Here is a 17038-nt window from a genome sequence, read left to right as displayed (position 1 = left end):
TTTTAAAGGTATATGTTTACTTTTCCCATGACCTGTTATCATTCTACCACAGATGAGCTGTTGAATTGAAATTGTTTGAGCTACCCTTGCAGTGGTGAAGAAATTGTAAAGCTGGTTAATTTTTATTCATTTCAACCTCATTATTAATAATGCTTAGATTACTCATGCTTAGATTTTTTTTTACTTCTGAGCTTCCACAATTATATAACAAGCATCTCAGTTCAGCCTCTTTGGTAACATTTATCCAGTGTAAGATTAATTATTACAAGGTGAGTTTGTGGATGGAAATCTCATTTTAGATTGTTGCATATGCGTGTATGTGTATGTATGTTTTAATAAATGTAAAACTCACTGGGATAACCACAGTATTTTGTGTAAAAGTCAATCCTCATGATTTTTTGTGTCCATTTTTATGTAGTTTTATTTACTTGTGTGTTATTTTTAAAGGATCTTAGAGAGCCCACATGGAAGCAGTGGAGAGAATTCCTTGTCAAGTACTCCTTCCTTCCATACCAGCTGATTGCTGAATTTGCTTGGGACTGGCTAGAGGTCCATTACTGGACGTCACGGTTTCTCATCGTCAATGCCATGTTACTCTCAGTTCTGGAATTATTCTCCTTTTGGAGGACCTGGTCAAGAAGTGAACTGAAGTAAGTGTGTTTTTATGTAGGAGACGGTTGGAGCAACAGAGACTGGGAAAGAAATACCAAGTGGAGGAGAAGTCCTCTGTGGAGTGTTGTTCAGACTCGAGAAGACGCCCCGGGCTCTGGTTTAGAAATACTGCTTAAGCAGCAAACAGGAAAATGCCTTTGTGTTGGGGCTGGGGTGGCTCTGGTGGCACTCACTGTCAAAGTGCGTCCCATGCGCCTTCTCCCCATGCGATGTGCTGGCTAATTCCTGCGGCGCGGGGAGTGACGGGCTTCAGTAATTGAGGAATAAACAAGTGAGAAGAAGAGGGTACTTTACGAAAAGCAGCAGTGTGGCAGAGCATAAAGGGATTTGATGAGGAATTCTGTAGGCATGAGTTCTAATCCTGCACTGCCACCAGCTGGAACAGTGATAATTTCTCTGGATTAATGCATAAAATGAGAGAGTTGGACTAGACAGTCACTGAGTCAAGTGACTCTTGGTTGTAAGTTAGAGAAACCAACCTAAATTGGCTTTCCTACCAAGGGACATGCCCAGTGAAGGCTTCCTGCATGGCTGGACCCAGAGACCCAAATGCTGTCATCAGGGCCACCCTCTCCCTCTCCCTCTCTCCCTCCCTCCCCCTCCCCCCTCCCTCTCTCTCTCTCTTACAGCTCTGCTCTGTTCAGCCTCAACAACGTCTTTGTTTGGGGGCCCTTGATCACTCTGGGTGTCCATCTGAGCAGCTTAGCAGCCCTGGAGGAAAGAGAGCACTTCTGAGGCTTGTGAAAGCCTGAGGCTCACATGCCTTTGCTCTGATTGGCCCAGCCTGGGTCACAGCCTCCCCCTGCCACCCCAAACCCATCACAAGTGCAGGGGTTTGTGGGCTCCCCGTGTCCAGATGCAGGTGTGCACTCACAGCCTCTCCCCCAACCAGGGGCTAGCTGATGCCCCAACCAGACCACATGGAAGAGAATAGGAGAGGGAGACACCCTAAAGGGAAACTCAAAAGGTGCTTCCAGAAGACAGGGTATGGCTGCTGGGCAGGCAGAAGTAATGCATCAGCACACCAGCATCCTTTCCGCCTGAAACAGCCCATGACGTGAAGGGGTCTTGGCCTCATGCATCAGGAGCAGCCTTATAAAAAGTTCTGAGAACCTGACAAGACTCTCCCTCATTTATTTCAATTCAGCGAACTCACTTATTCAGGCACAGTTGATTGAGCCCCTACTCTGCCCCTGGTTCTCTGCTGGACACCACAGATCTTTTGGTAAAGAAGACAGTTTATACTCTGAAGGCCTGCAGCCTAGCAGAGAAAAGATTATGTTAAATACGTACAAGAGCGACCCAGCGAAGAAGCAGGTGGAGTTGGGACTGTGCTGGGGAGGCCTCGCCTGTGGGACCAGGCGTGGGGACTGGGCGACAGTGCCCTGAGGAGGCACCCTCTAGGCTGCGTCCTGGGAGTTGAAGGTGGAGTGGTCAGGAAAGGTATGTCTGGGGCACTGGGGACAGGAAACAAGGTCTCTGCAGCACTGGCAGCCAGACCGCATCAGGCAAAGGCCCAGGGTCTGAGTGCCTCGGCGCTGTCGTTAGAAACGCCATCACTATTCTGCCTCTCAAATGCTTCTCTTCCTTTTTCAGGACTGTGCCTCAGAGGATGTGGAGCCACTTTTGGAAAGTATCAACACAGGGGCTTTTTGTGGCCATGTTCTGGCCCCTCATCCCTCAATTTGTTTGCAACTGTCTGTTTTACTGGGCCCTGTACTTTAACCCAATTATTAACATTGATCACGTGGTTAAGGAGGTCCGACGGCTGGAAACCCAGGTGTTGTGACTGACGCTGCCCAGCCTCTGAGGGACTCTTCCAGCCTCCCTGCCAGCCAAGCTCTGATGCTTAAGTGTGACGAGGGGGATGGGGAGCGGACACCCTATTTTCTGCCCCTAGTAAACAAGGTGCTGCTTTGTCTGTCAAAGGCTACAGCCAGGTCTTCTCCCTCTGCCTGTGGCAGCAGGGACTGGCGCCCCAGCGCTTGGCTGACAAAGCCACCGTGCCTCCCACCCAGCCACCTTCCTCGTGGGGTCTTGGGAGGCCCAGTCCATGACACCTGGCAGGGACCCAGGGTTCTCAGAGTACATGGAGTGGGTCTCAGTCCCGCTTGCGCTAATAACCTCAGAGACTGACACAAGGCTCCCAGGGCAAGTTGGAGCCCTGAGACTGAGCCCAGGCCCAGGCCTGTCCTCTAAGTTAAGTTTAGGAGAACAGGAGATTTTGTCATAGGCATGGCAGTTGCATATAAAAAACACAGAGGAAAAAGCAAAATCCGGTTGGCGACTCTGTCTTATTTAAGAGTTGCTAGACGGTTTCAGAGTTAAACCTCTGAAAGGATTCAGTTCAAGATTAGAATGATGGTGGTTAGACTTGCCATCACTGTTTTCTACTTGTAATCGTTGAAAGTTTGCATCTCTTTTTCTGGGGGAATTGAGTGGGATGTCAGGCATTTCATGGAGAGTAATTCACATCAGGCCGAGCTGCTTCAGTGCTACTTAAAATTGTTGTTTTGGGGTTTACTTTGTTTTGTTTTTAAGAATTTAATTTGTAAAATCCAGGCTAGTCCATTTGTTTAAGGAAACATTTTGTACATTGACCTCCCACCGTACACTCTGTTCTGATGTATAAAACAACAAGTATAATTACACCAAGTGCTGTAATTGTAAATATGAAATGAACTGTGGCCTTTGATTCCCTTCCAGTGTGACAGCAGCAGGTGTGAAAGGCGGTCAACCTGAAGACTGGCCCTGCAGAGATAAGCTGGCATCCAAAATGTTTTTTTGTGACTCCATGAACCATTCATTAACCCTTTGTATCTTTGAAGATTTCACTCAAACTTTGCTTCTGAAAGTTTAAAGAAGTTACTTGAAATAAAAATAAAGATTCTTTTATACAGGTAAAACTTCTATGTAGAGAAAAATAAACTGTTTAGGAAGCATGAAGAAAATCTGCATTGCTCAGTACAACCTACTGGTCACACTTAAGTTCCCCAGCTTGACGTGGACATTGAGCGGAGGAGGAGCCACGTAAGGTTTCTTAAGTGAAAGGAGGGAGAATGTTTTCTTTCCTCCTGTGTCTGTTCATCAGGCCCTGAGGCTGCCTGACTTTACCTGTTTAACCCTCGTGACCTGCCTGCCGGAGACACTGATAGCCCAGCCGATCTGCAGGCAGTACCTTCATGTCCCTGGCCTCATGGCTCGCAGGGTTACTCTTCTTTTCAGATGAAGAGATGGAGGCTGGGTGGCACTGGTGGAGCTGGGCCCAGGCCAGACTCCCAGTCCAGCACTCCCTACCTGCCCCCCCCCTTGGCCTCCCCCCACACCATCCCCACCCACTCCCCAAATCATGCTTCAAAGATGAGTAATACCCACACGTGCTCTGTCTGGGGGGGGATTGCAAAGCAGTCTTGGTGGAGAGCAAACAGGCTGGGCTGGGCTCTCCCTCCTTATCGCCTGCAGGAGGGACAGGCATATCAGAGCCAGGGCCACCGGCTGCCTCTCCGCCCTCAGACCCTCTTGGCTTGGTGTGTCAAAATGGGGAGTCGATTTAAAATATTCAGACCCTTTAATGCAAGAATTCCATTTCTGCAAATCTCAGTTAAGGAATAATAAAAGGGTGGGAGGGGGGCAAAGATTTATTCACAAGCATCCTCACCGCATCAGTAATTGATAAAAATAGGAAGTATCACCAATGTCCAAAAGGTAGCAGTCTATAAAATAGTATCTAATACAGCTGGAAATGTATCTAATACATTTGGAAATGAAGTTTCCAGAGATTTTTTTTAAAGACATGGAGAAATGGGAAAAAGCTTATGAAAATCATACAGTATAGAGTCTCAATTACACTTTTAACACATTGTAGACAAGACTGATGGGCAGCACACTAAGATACTAGAAGTGGTTATTGTGGACTGAGAACTGGAGTGGGGTGTTTTCTCCTTTATATATTTCTCAATTTTACTTTTATTTTTTATTTATTTTTTTTTAGCAGTGCATAGGTACTACTTTTGTAATCAGGAAATAAATTTTAACTGTTAAAGGTGGAGTGGGATAGGGCAGAAGACTCGAGCTAACAACTACTAGACTTGAACTTCACAAGGTTGGGCATCATGTGGCCATTTTGTTTATTGCTTCAGCCCAGAATCGAAAGCAAGGCCAAGCACATGGTAGGTGTTTGCTCACTTTTGACTACCTGCCATCGGGAGCAGGTTAGAAGACAAGGCTCAGCTCTTTTCATAAAGGTTGAACCTCAAATGGTACCAAACCTAATACAGTCATAAAGTTATGGTTTTATAAAATAGGCGTGGGACTTTTGACATTAAGCTGGAAACCAAACTGGCTCCAGCCCCAAGTTCGGGACAGGAGTGAAAGCAAACACGAGGGTTTCAGCTTTAACAATTGGCCCCAGCTTCCTCCTGCAAAGAACTGAATAAGGCTGTTATTCCACAAAAAGAAGTTTTATTTCCTTGTGCAAAAAAGACATTTCAAGTCATGCTAGTCAGTCACACTTGGGCGAATCCTTCCCACACAAGAAACGGGGGTAAAGGAGGTACTTTAAGTTGTACTCAGTTTTGGCTAAACAGTAAGCAATCTCCTGGTCACACTTGCACATGAGTTCTTGGCATTTGTCCTCCACTGGTCCTGGAAGAAGTGGGAAAACTGAGGTTAGAGCAGGGACTTGGAGAGACTTGAAGATAAATGCAAGGGAAGCCAGTAAAGCTGGGGACAAGGAAGGGCATAAATTGCATCTGGGTGACACTTTGACAGTTCACCACGTTATCTCTCTCTCTCTCTCTTTCTCTCTCTCTCTCTCTCTCTCTCTCTCTCTCTCTCTCTCTCTCTCTCTCTCCATAACTCCCGAGGGAGGTGATGTTCAGCCCATTTTACAGAAAAGGAAATTGAAGTTGCCAGGGGAGTGTTTTCAGAGAGGAAGTCCAAAGTCCATATGCCCTTTTAGCTTCTCTTCTGCGTCAGTATTACACTAGTGCATTTAAGGATCCATTTAGATAAGCAGTAGGTGCCTGGGAACCATCCAGGCTTTTTTTTTTCAGAATGCCTTCTCTGCTAGTTCCTAGCTGTGTGGTCTTACCTAAACTTTCTGAGCCAAGTCCTCACGTAGATGGGGGCACCATCTGCTCTGCAGGTTTATTGGGAAGCATGGGTGAGAAAGCCTATGTAACGTGCCCGGCAGGGGCTTGGCCCTACGCGTGTAACTCCATCAATGTTGGTTCTACCTGCATTTCTTTGCCTTTTCTCTCCAGGTCTCTTTCAGATGCTCCTTCAAGAGAACAGTTTGTTCCCATAGCCAACATAATACTCAATGGTGAAAAGCTAAAAGACTTCCCTCTGAAATCTGGAACATGACAAGGATGCCCACTCTTGCCACTTCCATTCAACATAGTATTGGAAGTCCTAGCCACAGCAATCAGACAAGAAAAAGAAATAAAAGGTATCCAAATTGGAAAAGAAGAAGTAAAATGTCATTATATGCACATGACATGATACTGAATAAGAAAATAGTTTGTTTTAGGTAACAATCATATATTCCATCTCTTCCTTCCACCCTGGGCCTACCTTATACAGAGGTGCAAAGGTTGCCACCCAAAGATAAATCTCCTTCTGCCTTGGGAATTCCACTGCTAGACAGTCATTCCTTTAGGTTGGAAAGACTTTGTGATCTTCAAGTTGTATCTTATTAATTTAGAAGGTATAACAGCTATGGATATGTCATCTGCCTTTGACTGTGGGTTTTTAATTATCCACAAAATGGGGGGGAAAAAACACCCACTATTAAATCTTGCCAAATTTCTTCCAGAGGCACAGTGAAGCATGAACTCTGGAGGTAGCCAGCTTGGCCATGGATATAGTTCCTTTGGGCACATCACTTCATCCTTCCCAGGCTGTTTCCACAGGGGCCACATGAGGATACTAAAAGTACCTACTTCTAAGGGCTGTTGGGAGAATGAAAAGAGACCAAGTCAGTAAAATCCAGGGCATACAGCAGGTGCTTATGAGCTGCAGCTGACCTCCTTAAGCTGTCAGCTAATCTTTAAAGATCCCCTCTTAAAATGCACAAGTTCCATGGAGATCCTAGCAAGGTGAAGCATGAGACTCAGAAAATTCATCAGCTTCTCTCAGGGCAACACTTGAAGAGCTTGGCAGCACCAGGAGGGGATGGAGCGATGAGTGGGGGAGGGGTGGGGGATGTCAAGCAGGAGGCAGGGGGCCCGGGACCCTCTGTAATGAGCTGAGTTGATTAAAGGTGTTTATCTGCATGACTGCACACAGGGTTTCCCAAACTCAGACCCATAGCAGCTTCAAGATGCTAGCTTTAAATCCCCTTTATTTCTAATAGTAAGTCAATTATTAAATAAATTATGATTTCATTATATTAAATGGTATTAAATTGCATCAAATAAATTCTATCACTGACATAAATGGAAAACCAAAATCTTATACCACAAATATAAGAAACTGACTAAAAAACAAAGAAAGCAAAAACAACAACAAAAACCAATGAAGATAAAGTCCTGATATCAAAGTTTAGTTAAATGCTGTTGCCCACCTGAAAGCTGTGAGCCCCCAAATTGGAGTGTCTTGGTTTAAAGAAAAAGGGAGATTAGCAAGTGTAAGAGAGGTTTACCCTCTCTAGCAGTCAGACTATCGTGCAATTGATACTTCCTCCTTGCCTAATTGGAAAAATTAACAAAGGACTGAGAGGGAAAATCTTTCTCCCTTAAATTCATTTATTAAGCTTCCCAGGGACTTACTTCCCTGGTGGTCCAGTGAGTAAGACACCACGCTCCCAATGCAGGGGGCCCAGGTTTGATCCCTGGTCAGGGAACTAAGATCACAAGCCATGTGGCGCGGCGCGGCCCAGAAAAGAAAAACTGCCTTGGTTATAATTCAGTAAATGGATAACAACAGAAAAAGTCAGGACGATGGGAGCTGGCGTTAACTGTGCAGTTATGCGGAGCCAGGCACTGGGCAAAGAGCTGGCTCTATGGTCCCCATCTCACCCAGTCCTCTCAGGGCAGTGCCATTGGCACCCCAACCTTACAGAGGAAAAATCCAGGAAGGGGTGTGGGGACTGGGCCCCAACTCAGCTCTGCCCGACCCCAGGCCTCCTGGCTTGTCTGCAGGAAGGGAGTAGGGTGTCAACTCGGGGCACTCGCCCACCCTTACAAATTCAAGTTTGTAACAGAGGATTGTTTAATAGAGTTTTTATATATATATATATTAGAGTATAGTTGATTTAGTTAGTTTAGTTAGTTGATCTTGTTAGTTTCAGGTGTACAGCAAGTGACTCAGTTATACATATATCTATTCTTTTAATAGAGTTTTAATGACATGGAAAAGAGCTTATACTTAAGAGGAAAATAAGGGGTACAAAACACACTGCTATGTTTTTTATGTATTATGCACTCAAAAAAGACAAAACACCACCACCACCACCAGAAGGTTAATCAAATGGATGTCTGGGTAGTGTCAATGGAGTTTTATTTCCCACCAAACTTTTACATTTTCTAATTTGAAACTCTTCTACTTTGAGCCATACGGTGCTTTCATCGTGGAAAAAGCAATCTCAATTAACCAAATTTGAAGGGCAGCTATTTCAAAGTTTAGTTTACATTATTTGTTAGACTTAAAATACCTATACCACTCAGTGCCGAAAGGAGGTGGCTTGTGGGGACTTTGGTGGCCTTCCTCCTCCCTAATCTCTACCAGGTCTCCCTTTAGCCCCTCCCCAGCCTCTACAATAAACATCATTTACATTTTTTAAATGCTCCTGCCGAGTAAATACCCATCCAGGACAAGTTCTCTAACCCCCTTTCAGGCTGCTCTCCAGTCCTTTCTACATATAAATTCTAAGGGCACCTCAGATACACCATTTGACCCAACAGTTCTAGGACTCCATGCTACAAAACCCTCTCACAAGTGCACAAAGACTTAGGAACAGCCATGGTCTCTGCAAAATAAAGTACATTCGTGTCACTGGCCATTCTCAGTTGGGGCCCCCGGGGGGCATTTGGCAGTGTGCGGAGACATCTTTGGTTGTCACGTGGGGGATTGGGGGTGCTACTGGCATCTGGTTGGTTAGAGGCCAGGGACGCCGCTAAACTCTACGATGCCCAGGACGGCCCCCTCACTGGAGAATTTCCAGCCCCAAATGTCCAAAGTGTCAAGATGGAGACACTCTGCCATAGGTGATGTCTGGCTTTAAAAGAATGAGGCTGACCTAGATGTTCCAAGATGTCCAAGACACTATATTAAGTGAAAAAAAAAAAAAATATACATAGTGTGATCTGATTTTTGCTATTGTTTGTTTACACATGCACAAATCTGGAGGAAAAGATGCCAAACTTAACAGAAGCTAGTTAACTCTGGTGGATGGAGTGTAACTTTCTACATTACAGTGTTTCTGGAATGTTTTAATTTTTCACAAGAAAGGTGGATTAGGTTTGAATCAGAAAAAGCATGTGGATAAATGGATGGATAGACAGATGGACAGATGAACAGATAGATAGATAAAAATAATATGTAAAAATTGGTAAATGAACCAGCTGGTGCAGGAGCCAGCCCTTCTGCCTGTAAAATTTCCAGGGGCCGCTGCACAACAGAGACACGTACACCCTCGGAGCAACGGGACCTGGTGGGGTAGGGATTTCTGAGGAAAGAGCCATTGAAGCTCCAGGGTTGCAACCGGAGGACAGCTGTCTAAGGACAGGGTGACTCGCATGAACACTCCAGCCAGTTCCCCTTCCCTCCCCCATCCATGAGCGAGTCCCTCAGCTCCACCTTCCAGCCAAACATGTCCAGAAGCCCCCCTTCCACCATCTCCACTGCCACCACCTGCCCAAGCCACCTCTCACCCAGATCCCTGGGACAGCTTCATACAGGTGCCTGGCTTCCACCCTTGCTCCCTCCAGCATATGTTCTATGCAGCAGCCAAAAATGCAGTACGGTTAAAATGCAGATCGGATCATGTCCCTCCTCTGCTCAAAACCCTCCCTAGCTCTCCATCTCCCTCAAAGGAAAGCCTCCAACGGCCTGGGGGATCTGGCCCTCATCATTCTATTATCACCTACTACTCTCTCCCTGGGTGACTCTACTCCAGCCTCATCCTCCTCAAACCACCCAGACATTCATCCCTACTTCAGGGCCTTTGCACTGGCTGTTCCCACCACCTCTTCCCACGACTCCTTCATTCCCCAAGTCTCTGCTTCAATGGCATCTTGTCAGTGAGACCTTCTCTGACCCCTGAGCATTCTGGGGTGAGGATACATTTTTACTGAGGCAAAATTCCCATAACAAAATTTACCACTTTAAAGTGACAAGTCAGTGGTATTCAGTACATTCACAATGTTCTGCCACCATCCCCTCTATCTAGTTCCAAAACATTTTTATCAGACCAAAAGAAACCCCATATTTATTAAGTCACTCCCCAATTCCACTCTCCGGAGTCCCTGGTAACCACAAATATGCCTTCTGTCTGTGGATTTCCCTAGTCTGGACATTTCATATACATGGAATCATACAATGGGTGACCTTTTGTGTCTGGCTTTTTTTTACTGAGCTTCACGTTTTCAAGGTTCATCTATGTTGTAGTTGGTATAATACTTCACTGCTTTCTCTTCCGACACAGCACTTGTAAAAACAATTGGCACAGACGCTATTTACTGCTCTCCTCTTTTTAGACCACAGAGCCTTGCTTCTCTGTTTTGCCCAAAACCTAGGAGGGAGCCTGGCACTGAGTAGATTCTCAATAATAATTTTTGGGAGAATACAGAAAAGCCATACATTGTTTCTGATTCTTATACAAACCCAACACCAGAGTTTTATTATTCCCATTTTACAGATGAGGAAAGTGAGGCTCAGAGGGATTTAGTAACTTATCCAAGGCCACAGAGCTGACCCAATGCCTATGCCTCCTTTGTGCTCCCACCCTTTTCCCTGAGCAAGAAAGATCCTTTCAAAAGCAAGCCTGGGTCTCACTGCTCCATGGCCTCAGGAGCCCAACAGCTTCATGTTATTCAAGAATAATAAAAACTGAAGAGGAAACCTAGCTCCCAAGGGTTAAGTTTAAAATAAAGGCCTGCCAGTAAATATTATTATATGCTTAACATTGAAAAAATATATACTTAAGTCAGGCCCATAAATGGAAAATGAGCCACACCTATAATTAAGCAAACAACTATGTTCAGAATGTTTCCAAACAGAATAAGAATATTTTTAGCAAAAAAAAATGCATAATAGATATTTTGGTTCTCTTCGTTTGGTTCAGGGAGGGCAGTTCTGCAAACAGTCACAGACTCCACCAGCAGACACACCAATAAATATTTTACAAACATCATTTTTACATGGTTTGTAAAAATGATTGAAGGAAGAAGAGAAAGGTCTTTAACACATTTCCCATTCAAGGCCCACTTCTCCTCTCCACCCATAGTGGAAGGGGGCAGTTTGGGGACAGGGAATATGCCCAGAAGTGGGCTTATCACCACTATGTTAAGCAAGTCACTTCTTTCCCTGGGCTTCATTTTCCCCAATTCTAAGTGAGAGGGTTGGATGAGATGATTGATGTCTGGGGCGTTTTCAGTCCTTGATGTTATGTCTCCATATTAATTCAGTTTTGCTCTGTGCCAACTCCTAATTCAGACTCAGAGGATACAGCTGCGAATCCATGCATATCTAAGAACATCTTTCTACGTAACCCTTAGGATAGCCTCCTTCCCTCTAGAGGAGAACAAGTCTGCAGAAGCTGGGGTTTTAGTGGAGAATCACACCAGATCCTCAGTTCTCTCAGGTGGAGGTAGTGGGGGTCAGAGAGAGGTTCAGATGAGGATGAGGGATGGAGAAGACGGTAGGGAAGAAAGTGACAACTTCCATCCAATTTGGTTATCACGTTATAAAACTTCTTCCATCTTTGCAACACCCATCTTCCAGGTAAGGAAACAGGCTCAGAGACATCACTGATCTAAGAGCCAAGTGATTTTCAACAAGAGTACCAAGACTGGGCTTCCGTGGTGGCGCAGTGGTTAAGAATCCGCCTGCCAATGCAGGGGACACAGGTTCAAGCCCTGGCCCAGGAAGATCCCACATGCCGCGGAGCAACTAAGCCCATGCGCCACAACAACTGAGCCTGCGCTCTAGAGCCCACGAGCCACAACTACTGAAGCCCGGGCACCTAGAGCCTGTGCTCTGCAACTAGAGAAGCCACGACAATGAGAAGCCTGCGCACTGCAACAAAGAGTAGCCCCCACTCACCGCAACTAGAGAAAGCCCGCGGGCAGCAATGAAGACCCAATGCAGCCATAAATAAATAAACAAACAAATAAATAAATAAAATGATATGGAGCAAGTTAACAATAGTTTTTAAAAAAAAGAAGTGGCCGGTCATGTAAAATGTACAGTGATATCAGGTTATGTTATAATTATCCTCATTAAATACACGCTGCTTGTGGTTAAAGATAGATGATAGATAGGTAGATAGATAGACAGATAAACAGATAGATAGATAATGAAGAATTTTTTTAAGGCCAGAATTAAATTTAGGAATAGAATGGTTTTTGAATAACGTTATAAGCCAGAAACCTACTCTCTTGGTTAAAAAGGACCAGCAAGTGACCCAGGGATGTTTCAGCTAACGTAACACTGAACTGAGACTTTCTCCTAATTTCACAAAATTAGAAGGATTAAAAGAAAATCGAAAGAGAAATTACTTTCTTTTGGGGGGTTCAGGGTTACACAGAACTGTCTTCTTGTCCTTCCCCAAATCCTGGGCTCAGTGAAATAGTGCCTGGTCATCTTCACCGGAGGTTCTGTGTTGGGTCATTTCTTCACCAGACATTAATGACATCTACTAGGCATGAAGCACAGTGACACTGTCACTTCATCCTTACAATAGGCCGGCTTGATTTCCGCCCCCAGTTTACCAATGAGGAAACTGAGGCCCTGAGAGATCAAGGCTTGGCAACGTCACAGAATCTGAATCATGGACTAAGCTGTTGGCCAGAGGCCAGGGTTTGCAAACTCAGACATCCCCTGGGGCAGGCAGTGCTAATGAGCGAAGCAAAGGGGATATATCAGACCCAGGTGTACTCTTCATTTTGACAAATAAATGGGCTCACCATTCCCATTTTTCTTGAAGCATTCAGCCTTTTGACCTACCTTCTGTTTTCCTGGGTCTGATAGAAATATTCCTTTTCCATAACAAAATCAACAGCACAGGAGAAATGAGCTATAGTAATTGACACTTGGCCTCAATGTCAGGCAGACAATAGGGCACAGTGGAGACTGGGGCAGATGGGGAGAGATGGGCCCTGCCTATACTTGGAAGTCCCTCTATGCTCCAGCCAGTGGTTGCTACCGGGTCTGATGCTGGGAACTCACCACACAGGATGTGCTGATTGACACACTGCCAGGAATAGCGCTCCATCTTGGGACTGCAGCCAGCAACCTCGGCACGTTTGTAGCAGCAGTCGTGGGAATGACAGCACCTGTGGGTGGCAGACAGGCAGACCGCCGGGTGGGTGAAGGCAGGGATGCTCTCTTGGCCATCCTCCTGTGCCAGGACTTCGGGTGAGTGAGGACCCACAGGGTGACAGCATCTTCTGGTCCAAGCCTTCTCCCTGAGAATCCCCATCTTGGGAAATAATTCCACCGACCTCAGTGTGTCCTGCGCTGCCTCCATCCCTCTGCCACACTCGAGCCTGGCCCCTGCCTGCCTCACTCTCTGAGTCTCCGAGCTCCAGCCACAGTGGTCTCTTCTCTGTTCCTGGAGCGAGCCACACCCTCCCCATCTCCTGACTTTGCCCACACTCTGCCCCCTGCCTGGGAGAACTTCATGCCCCCTCTTCCTGCTCTAGGTCTCAGCCTGAGTACCCGCCCCACCCCCAGGATGCCATCCAGATCCCACATCTCCCCAGGCTCTGACAGTCTCCTGATCACACCCTCTCCTAAGCCCAGGTTCCTTCCCTCCGGGCAGGTTTTTGATGAGACCCTAATTAGGGAGAAGACTGATTAGCAGCTGTCCTCCCTGACCAAGACCTCTATGAGGGCGGGGCCATTTCTGTCCTGCTCCCCACGGTGTCACTGGTGTCCAGCCTGCCACGTAAGAGCACCTCGAAAGCAATAGTAATGATAATAATAACATACAAATTCCCTGAGAAACACCCACCAATGTCTGTAAACTTGTCCATCGTGCAATCATCCACTGCTCTTGCTTCCATCCAGCCAGCAGCCCCACCCTGCGCTGACCCCTCAGTAGGGTCTGGCAGGGAGACGTCAGCCAGATTCCACTCTGCCCTCAAGGAGCTCCCAGTCTGGCGGGGAGAGGCAGACAAGCCACCAGGTGCCACGTGTGTGGCGAGAAGTGCTGGGATGTGGGGTTAGGAGAGGGGCTTCTGGGAGCCAGAGAAGTGCCAGGCCCAGCTGGGCTTCCGGGAAGGCTTCCTAGAGGAGGTGAGGCCTGGGCTGCACCTGGAAAGATGTGCAGGAACTAGACAGCCAGAGTGTGGGAGGGAGGGCAGGGCCCATGGCAGGAGCCTCCAAGGCACGAGGCTGGATAAAGATCTGTCAGTGACAGCTACATCCTCCGAGCTGGGAAGAGACAGTCACATTCCACGCCCCTGCCCCCCACCAGCACTAAGTGGAAATGGTGAGTGGCTGTGTCTCTTTAAGCCTCAGGGACCTCATCTGTAAAACGAGGATCACCATCATACCTGCCTCCTCGGATGGCCATGGCCCTGAGGGCAAATGAAAGGAAGTCATGGCAAGATCCAAGCCCGCAGCCTCGCACAGAACAGGCCCTTCTCACACAGCAGCAGAGGGCAGTGATGGGGGCGTGAATCTAGCCAGGCTGCCTGGGTTCAAATCCCAGTTCCCACCCCTCACTCTCTATGTGGCCCCAGGCAAGTTGATCTCTCTGTGCCTCACTTTTCTCATCTCTGAAATGGGGGTTTGGGAGGGCTCGAAGGGGTTCTCAGAACAGTTCTGATGCATAATAAGTCTGATCAATGACGTGCAACTTTTTTCAGCTAACATAATCAATCACTCCATGGCCAGACGGTGGGGGGGGCAGCTGGCACCACAGTTTGGCCTCATTGGCCGTGTTGCCCAGGATGTCCTCTGCCTGCAAGTAGTACCGCGTGCTGGGATCTTCCTAGCCCAAACCCCAACCTCGTTTTTGGGTATTTCCTCATAGGTGATATTTCCTTCCTGACCCCAGGGGGTGGAACCTTCTGGCCCCAGCATGCACTCACCAGTCAATGGCATCCCTGGGCTGGCCATGGCCACCCAGGCCACAAAAGCAGCCGTAGTTCATGTAGGCCATGGCGGTGCGGATGCCAGCACAGTGCACAGTCCCTGCCAGTTCTATGAGCCCACGTCGGTGCACATGTGACCTCTGGGAAGCTGGGGTGGGTAGGGGGAGACAAATGTTAGAGGCTGCAGGTGGGGGCTGCCCTGGCTCTGGGGAAGGGCAGCAGCCTGAAAAGGGCCTGGATGACTGTCTCAGTTTGAATCCTGCTTCTTATTCCTAGCTGTGTGACCTTGGACAGCTCAACCTCTCTGTGCCTTGGTTTCCTCATCTGTGAAACAGGGGAATAAGGGGATCTCACTCCCAGGAATGGAATGAGATCATGCATGTAAAGCACCCGGCACACAATGAGCTCTAACTATTGTTATCAATACCTTCAAGGCAGCCATGAAGGAGAAAACAGGTCACAGAGCCACAGCATCTGAAACAACTCACACCTCTGGGCCTTTGCACAGGCTGTTCCCTCTTCCTGGAATGCCCTGATCCCCAATCCTTTGCCCTTATCAACTCCAGACAGAGTCAGATTGCAAGTCGCACATCAAACGTCTGTCCAGTTGCCCGTGCTGGGCACTGGACATCAGAAGTGAGCTGAACAGAGTCCCTGCCATCAAGGCGGGCTCCTTTGCGGGGGCTTCCCTCTCCCTGGGTCTCCACTGCCCCCACCACTGCCCTCCAGACTCTGGCTCAGGGCCCTTTGCATCTCTTATTTTCACTGCCCGGCACAGCTTCCTCCCACACGGGGAGGCCCTGCGGCCACATCCCAGCCATTTTTCTGGATCCCCCATGTGGCTGTGACACATAGCAGTACATAGTTGGTGCGACTGGAACCCCTGCATCTCACATGGAAGAAAGAGGAGGCCCAGGTGGGAAGGACAACCCTAAAGTCACACAGCCCACAAGAACCTGACCTGACTGGGGGTTTCTGACTCCCAATCTAGTGCTCCTTCCTCCTTTCCCAAGGAGGAAGGGAGCCCTGCCAGGGTGACAGAGCTTAGGGGCATCAAGGGGTCTACTGCTCGGGGTAAGGGGCCTCCAAACCTGCTGTGAGCTGGGCATCAGAGAATCCCAGAGCCACTCCTTCTTCTGGTGAGGGCCATGAGTCCACTCTGGCGCTTAGTCAAAATACACAATCAGCCACAGTAAGGAGATGCTATCACTGGGACCTCGCCCTGCACCGGGCACTGTGCTCCCCAATTTATAGGTGACATCTGTTGTCAACTTCCTTGTCTCACAGGTGGGTATTCTCCCACTTACAGATGGAGAGACTGAGGCTACGAGAAGCAAAAGGACCCATCCCAGGTCTCAGAGCTGGTGAGCTGGTGAGCAGAAACTCGTGCCCAGGTCGGCCTGATTCCTGGGAACCCGCTCTCTGCCCACTGCTCCAGGACTGAGGATCCAGAGGAGATTTTTGCATTGCCTTTAATCATCATGTCTGTTTCAAGTCTTTTTATCTGGAACAAGAATTTATCATGCTGACTTTTTTGAAGAGTCCAAACCAAAATTCAATTCAATTCAATTTTTTTTTTTTTTTTTTTTTTTTTGGCTGTGCCGCGTGGCTTGCGGGATCTTAGTTCCCCAATTGGGGATAAAAGTGGTGTCCCCAGCGATGGAAACTCGGTGTCCTAACCACTGGACCACCAGAGAATTCCCTCAATTTTGTTTTTTTCTCAGTGGGAAAAGCAGCATACTCGTATAGGGGACTGGAGATAAGTTAAATAGAAACAAAATGTAAAAACGAGTTTAGAGTTAAAAGCTTTGCCTTCCTCTCTGGATGACCCGTCCTCCTCTCACAGGACTTCCTGAGTGCTGCCCCCAGTTGCCCACACCTCTGCTTGAAACCTCCCCAGGCTCCCGTCCCCCTCCAGGTAAAGCTCAGGGTCCTCACTGATCAGAGGCCCTGCAGGAGCTGACCCTCCCCCCGCTCCAGCACCCTCTCTCAACGTGCCCCACATGGACCCCACTCATCATGTCCTGTTCCTCCAGTTAAACTGCCTGTCACATACACCCCACGCTGCAAGTGCCCTCACCCCATCCTCACCCAGCTCA

General features: G+C 47.6%; 2 protein-coding genes across 3 annotated transcripts in view; one reads left to right on the top strand and one right to left on the bottom strand.

Annotated features, from left to right (window-relative positions):
- BFAR (bifunctional apoptosis regulator) overlaps positions 1-3578 on the top strand; it is a 28798-nt gene extending 25220 nt beyond the window's left edge. The window contains exons 7-8 of the mRNA XM_067706585.1: positions 448-650; positions 2269-3578. Coding sequence (XP_067562686.1) covers positions 448-650; positions 2269-2461 — 396 coding nt within the window. The 3' untranslated portion in view covers positions 2462-3578. The remainder of the gene's footprint in view (positions 1-447; positions 651-2268) is intronic.
- A 1395-nt stretch (positions 3579-4973) lies between these two features.
- PLA2G10 (phospholipase A2 group X) lies at positions 4974-16458 on the bottom strand. Of its 2 annotated transcripts, XM_067706586.1 has the most exons (4): positions 16031-16458; positions 14937-15087; positions 13066-13172; positions 4974-5316 (listed from the first exon to the last, which is right to left on the bottom strand). In XM_067706586.1, the coding sequence occupies exons 2-4, from the start codon at positions 15005-15007 to the stop codon at positions 5174-5176; spliced, it is 321 nt and encodes a 106-aa protein (XP_067562687.1). In that variant the 5' UTR covers positions 15008-15087; positions 16031-16458; the 3' UTR covers positions 4974-5173. The 2 variants fall into 2 exon arrangements, with proteins under 2 accessions (XP_067562687.1, XP_067562688.1); XM_067706587.1 differs by lacking the exon at positions 16031-16458 and having other exon boundaries at positions 14937-16014.
- Positions 16459-17038: the final 580 nt, after the last annotated feature.

Source organism: Pseudorca crassidens, chromosome 15 (assembly GCF_039906515.1).
Source record: "Pseudorca crassidens isolate mPseCra1 chromosome 15, mPseCra1.hap1, whole genome shotgun sequence".
NCBI classification, from domain to species: Eukaryota; Metazoa; Chordata; class Mammalia; order Artiodactyla; family Delphinidae; genus Pseudorca; species Pseudorca crassidens.
Note: the sequence above shows the minus strand (reverse complement) of the source record. Positions and strands in the feature narration are given on the sequence as shown.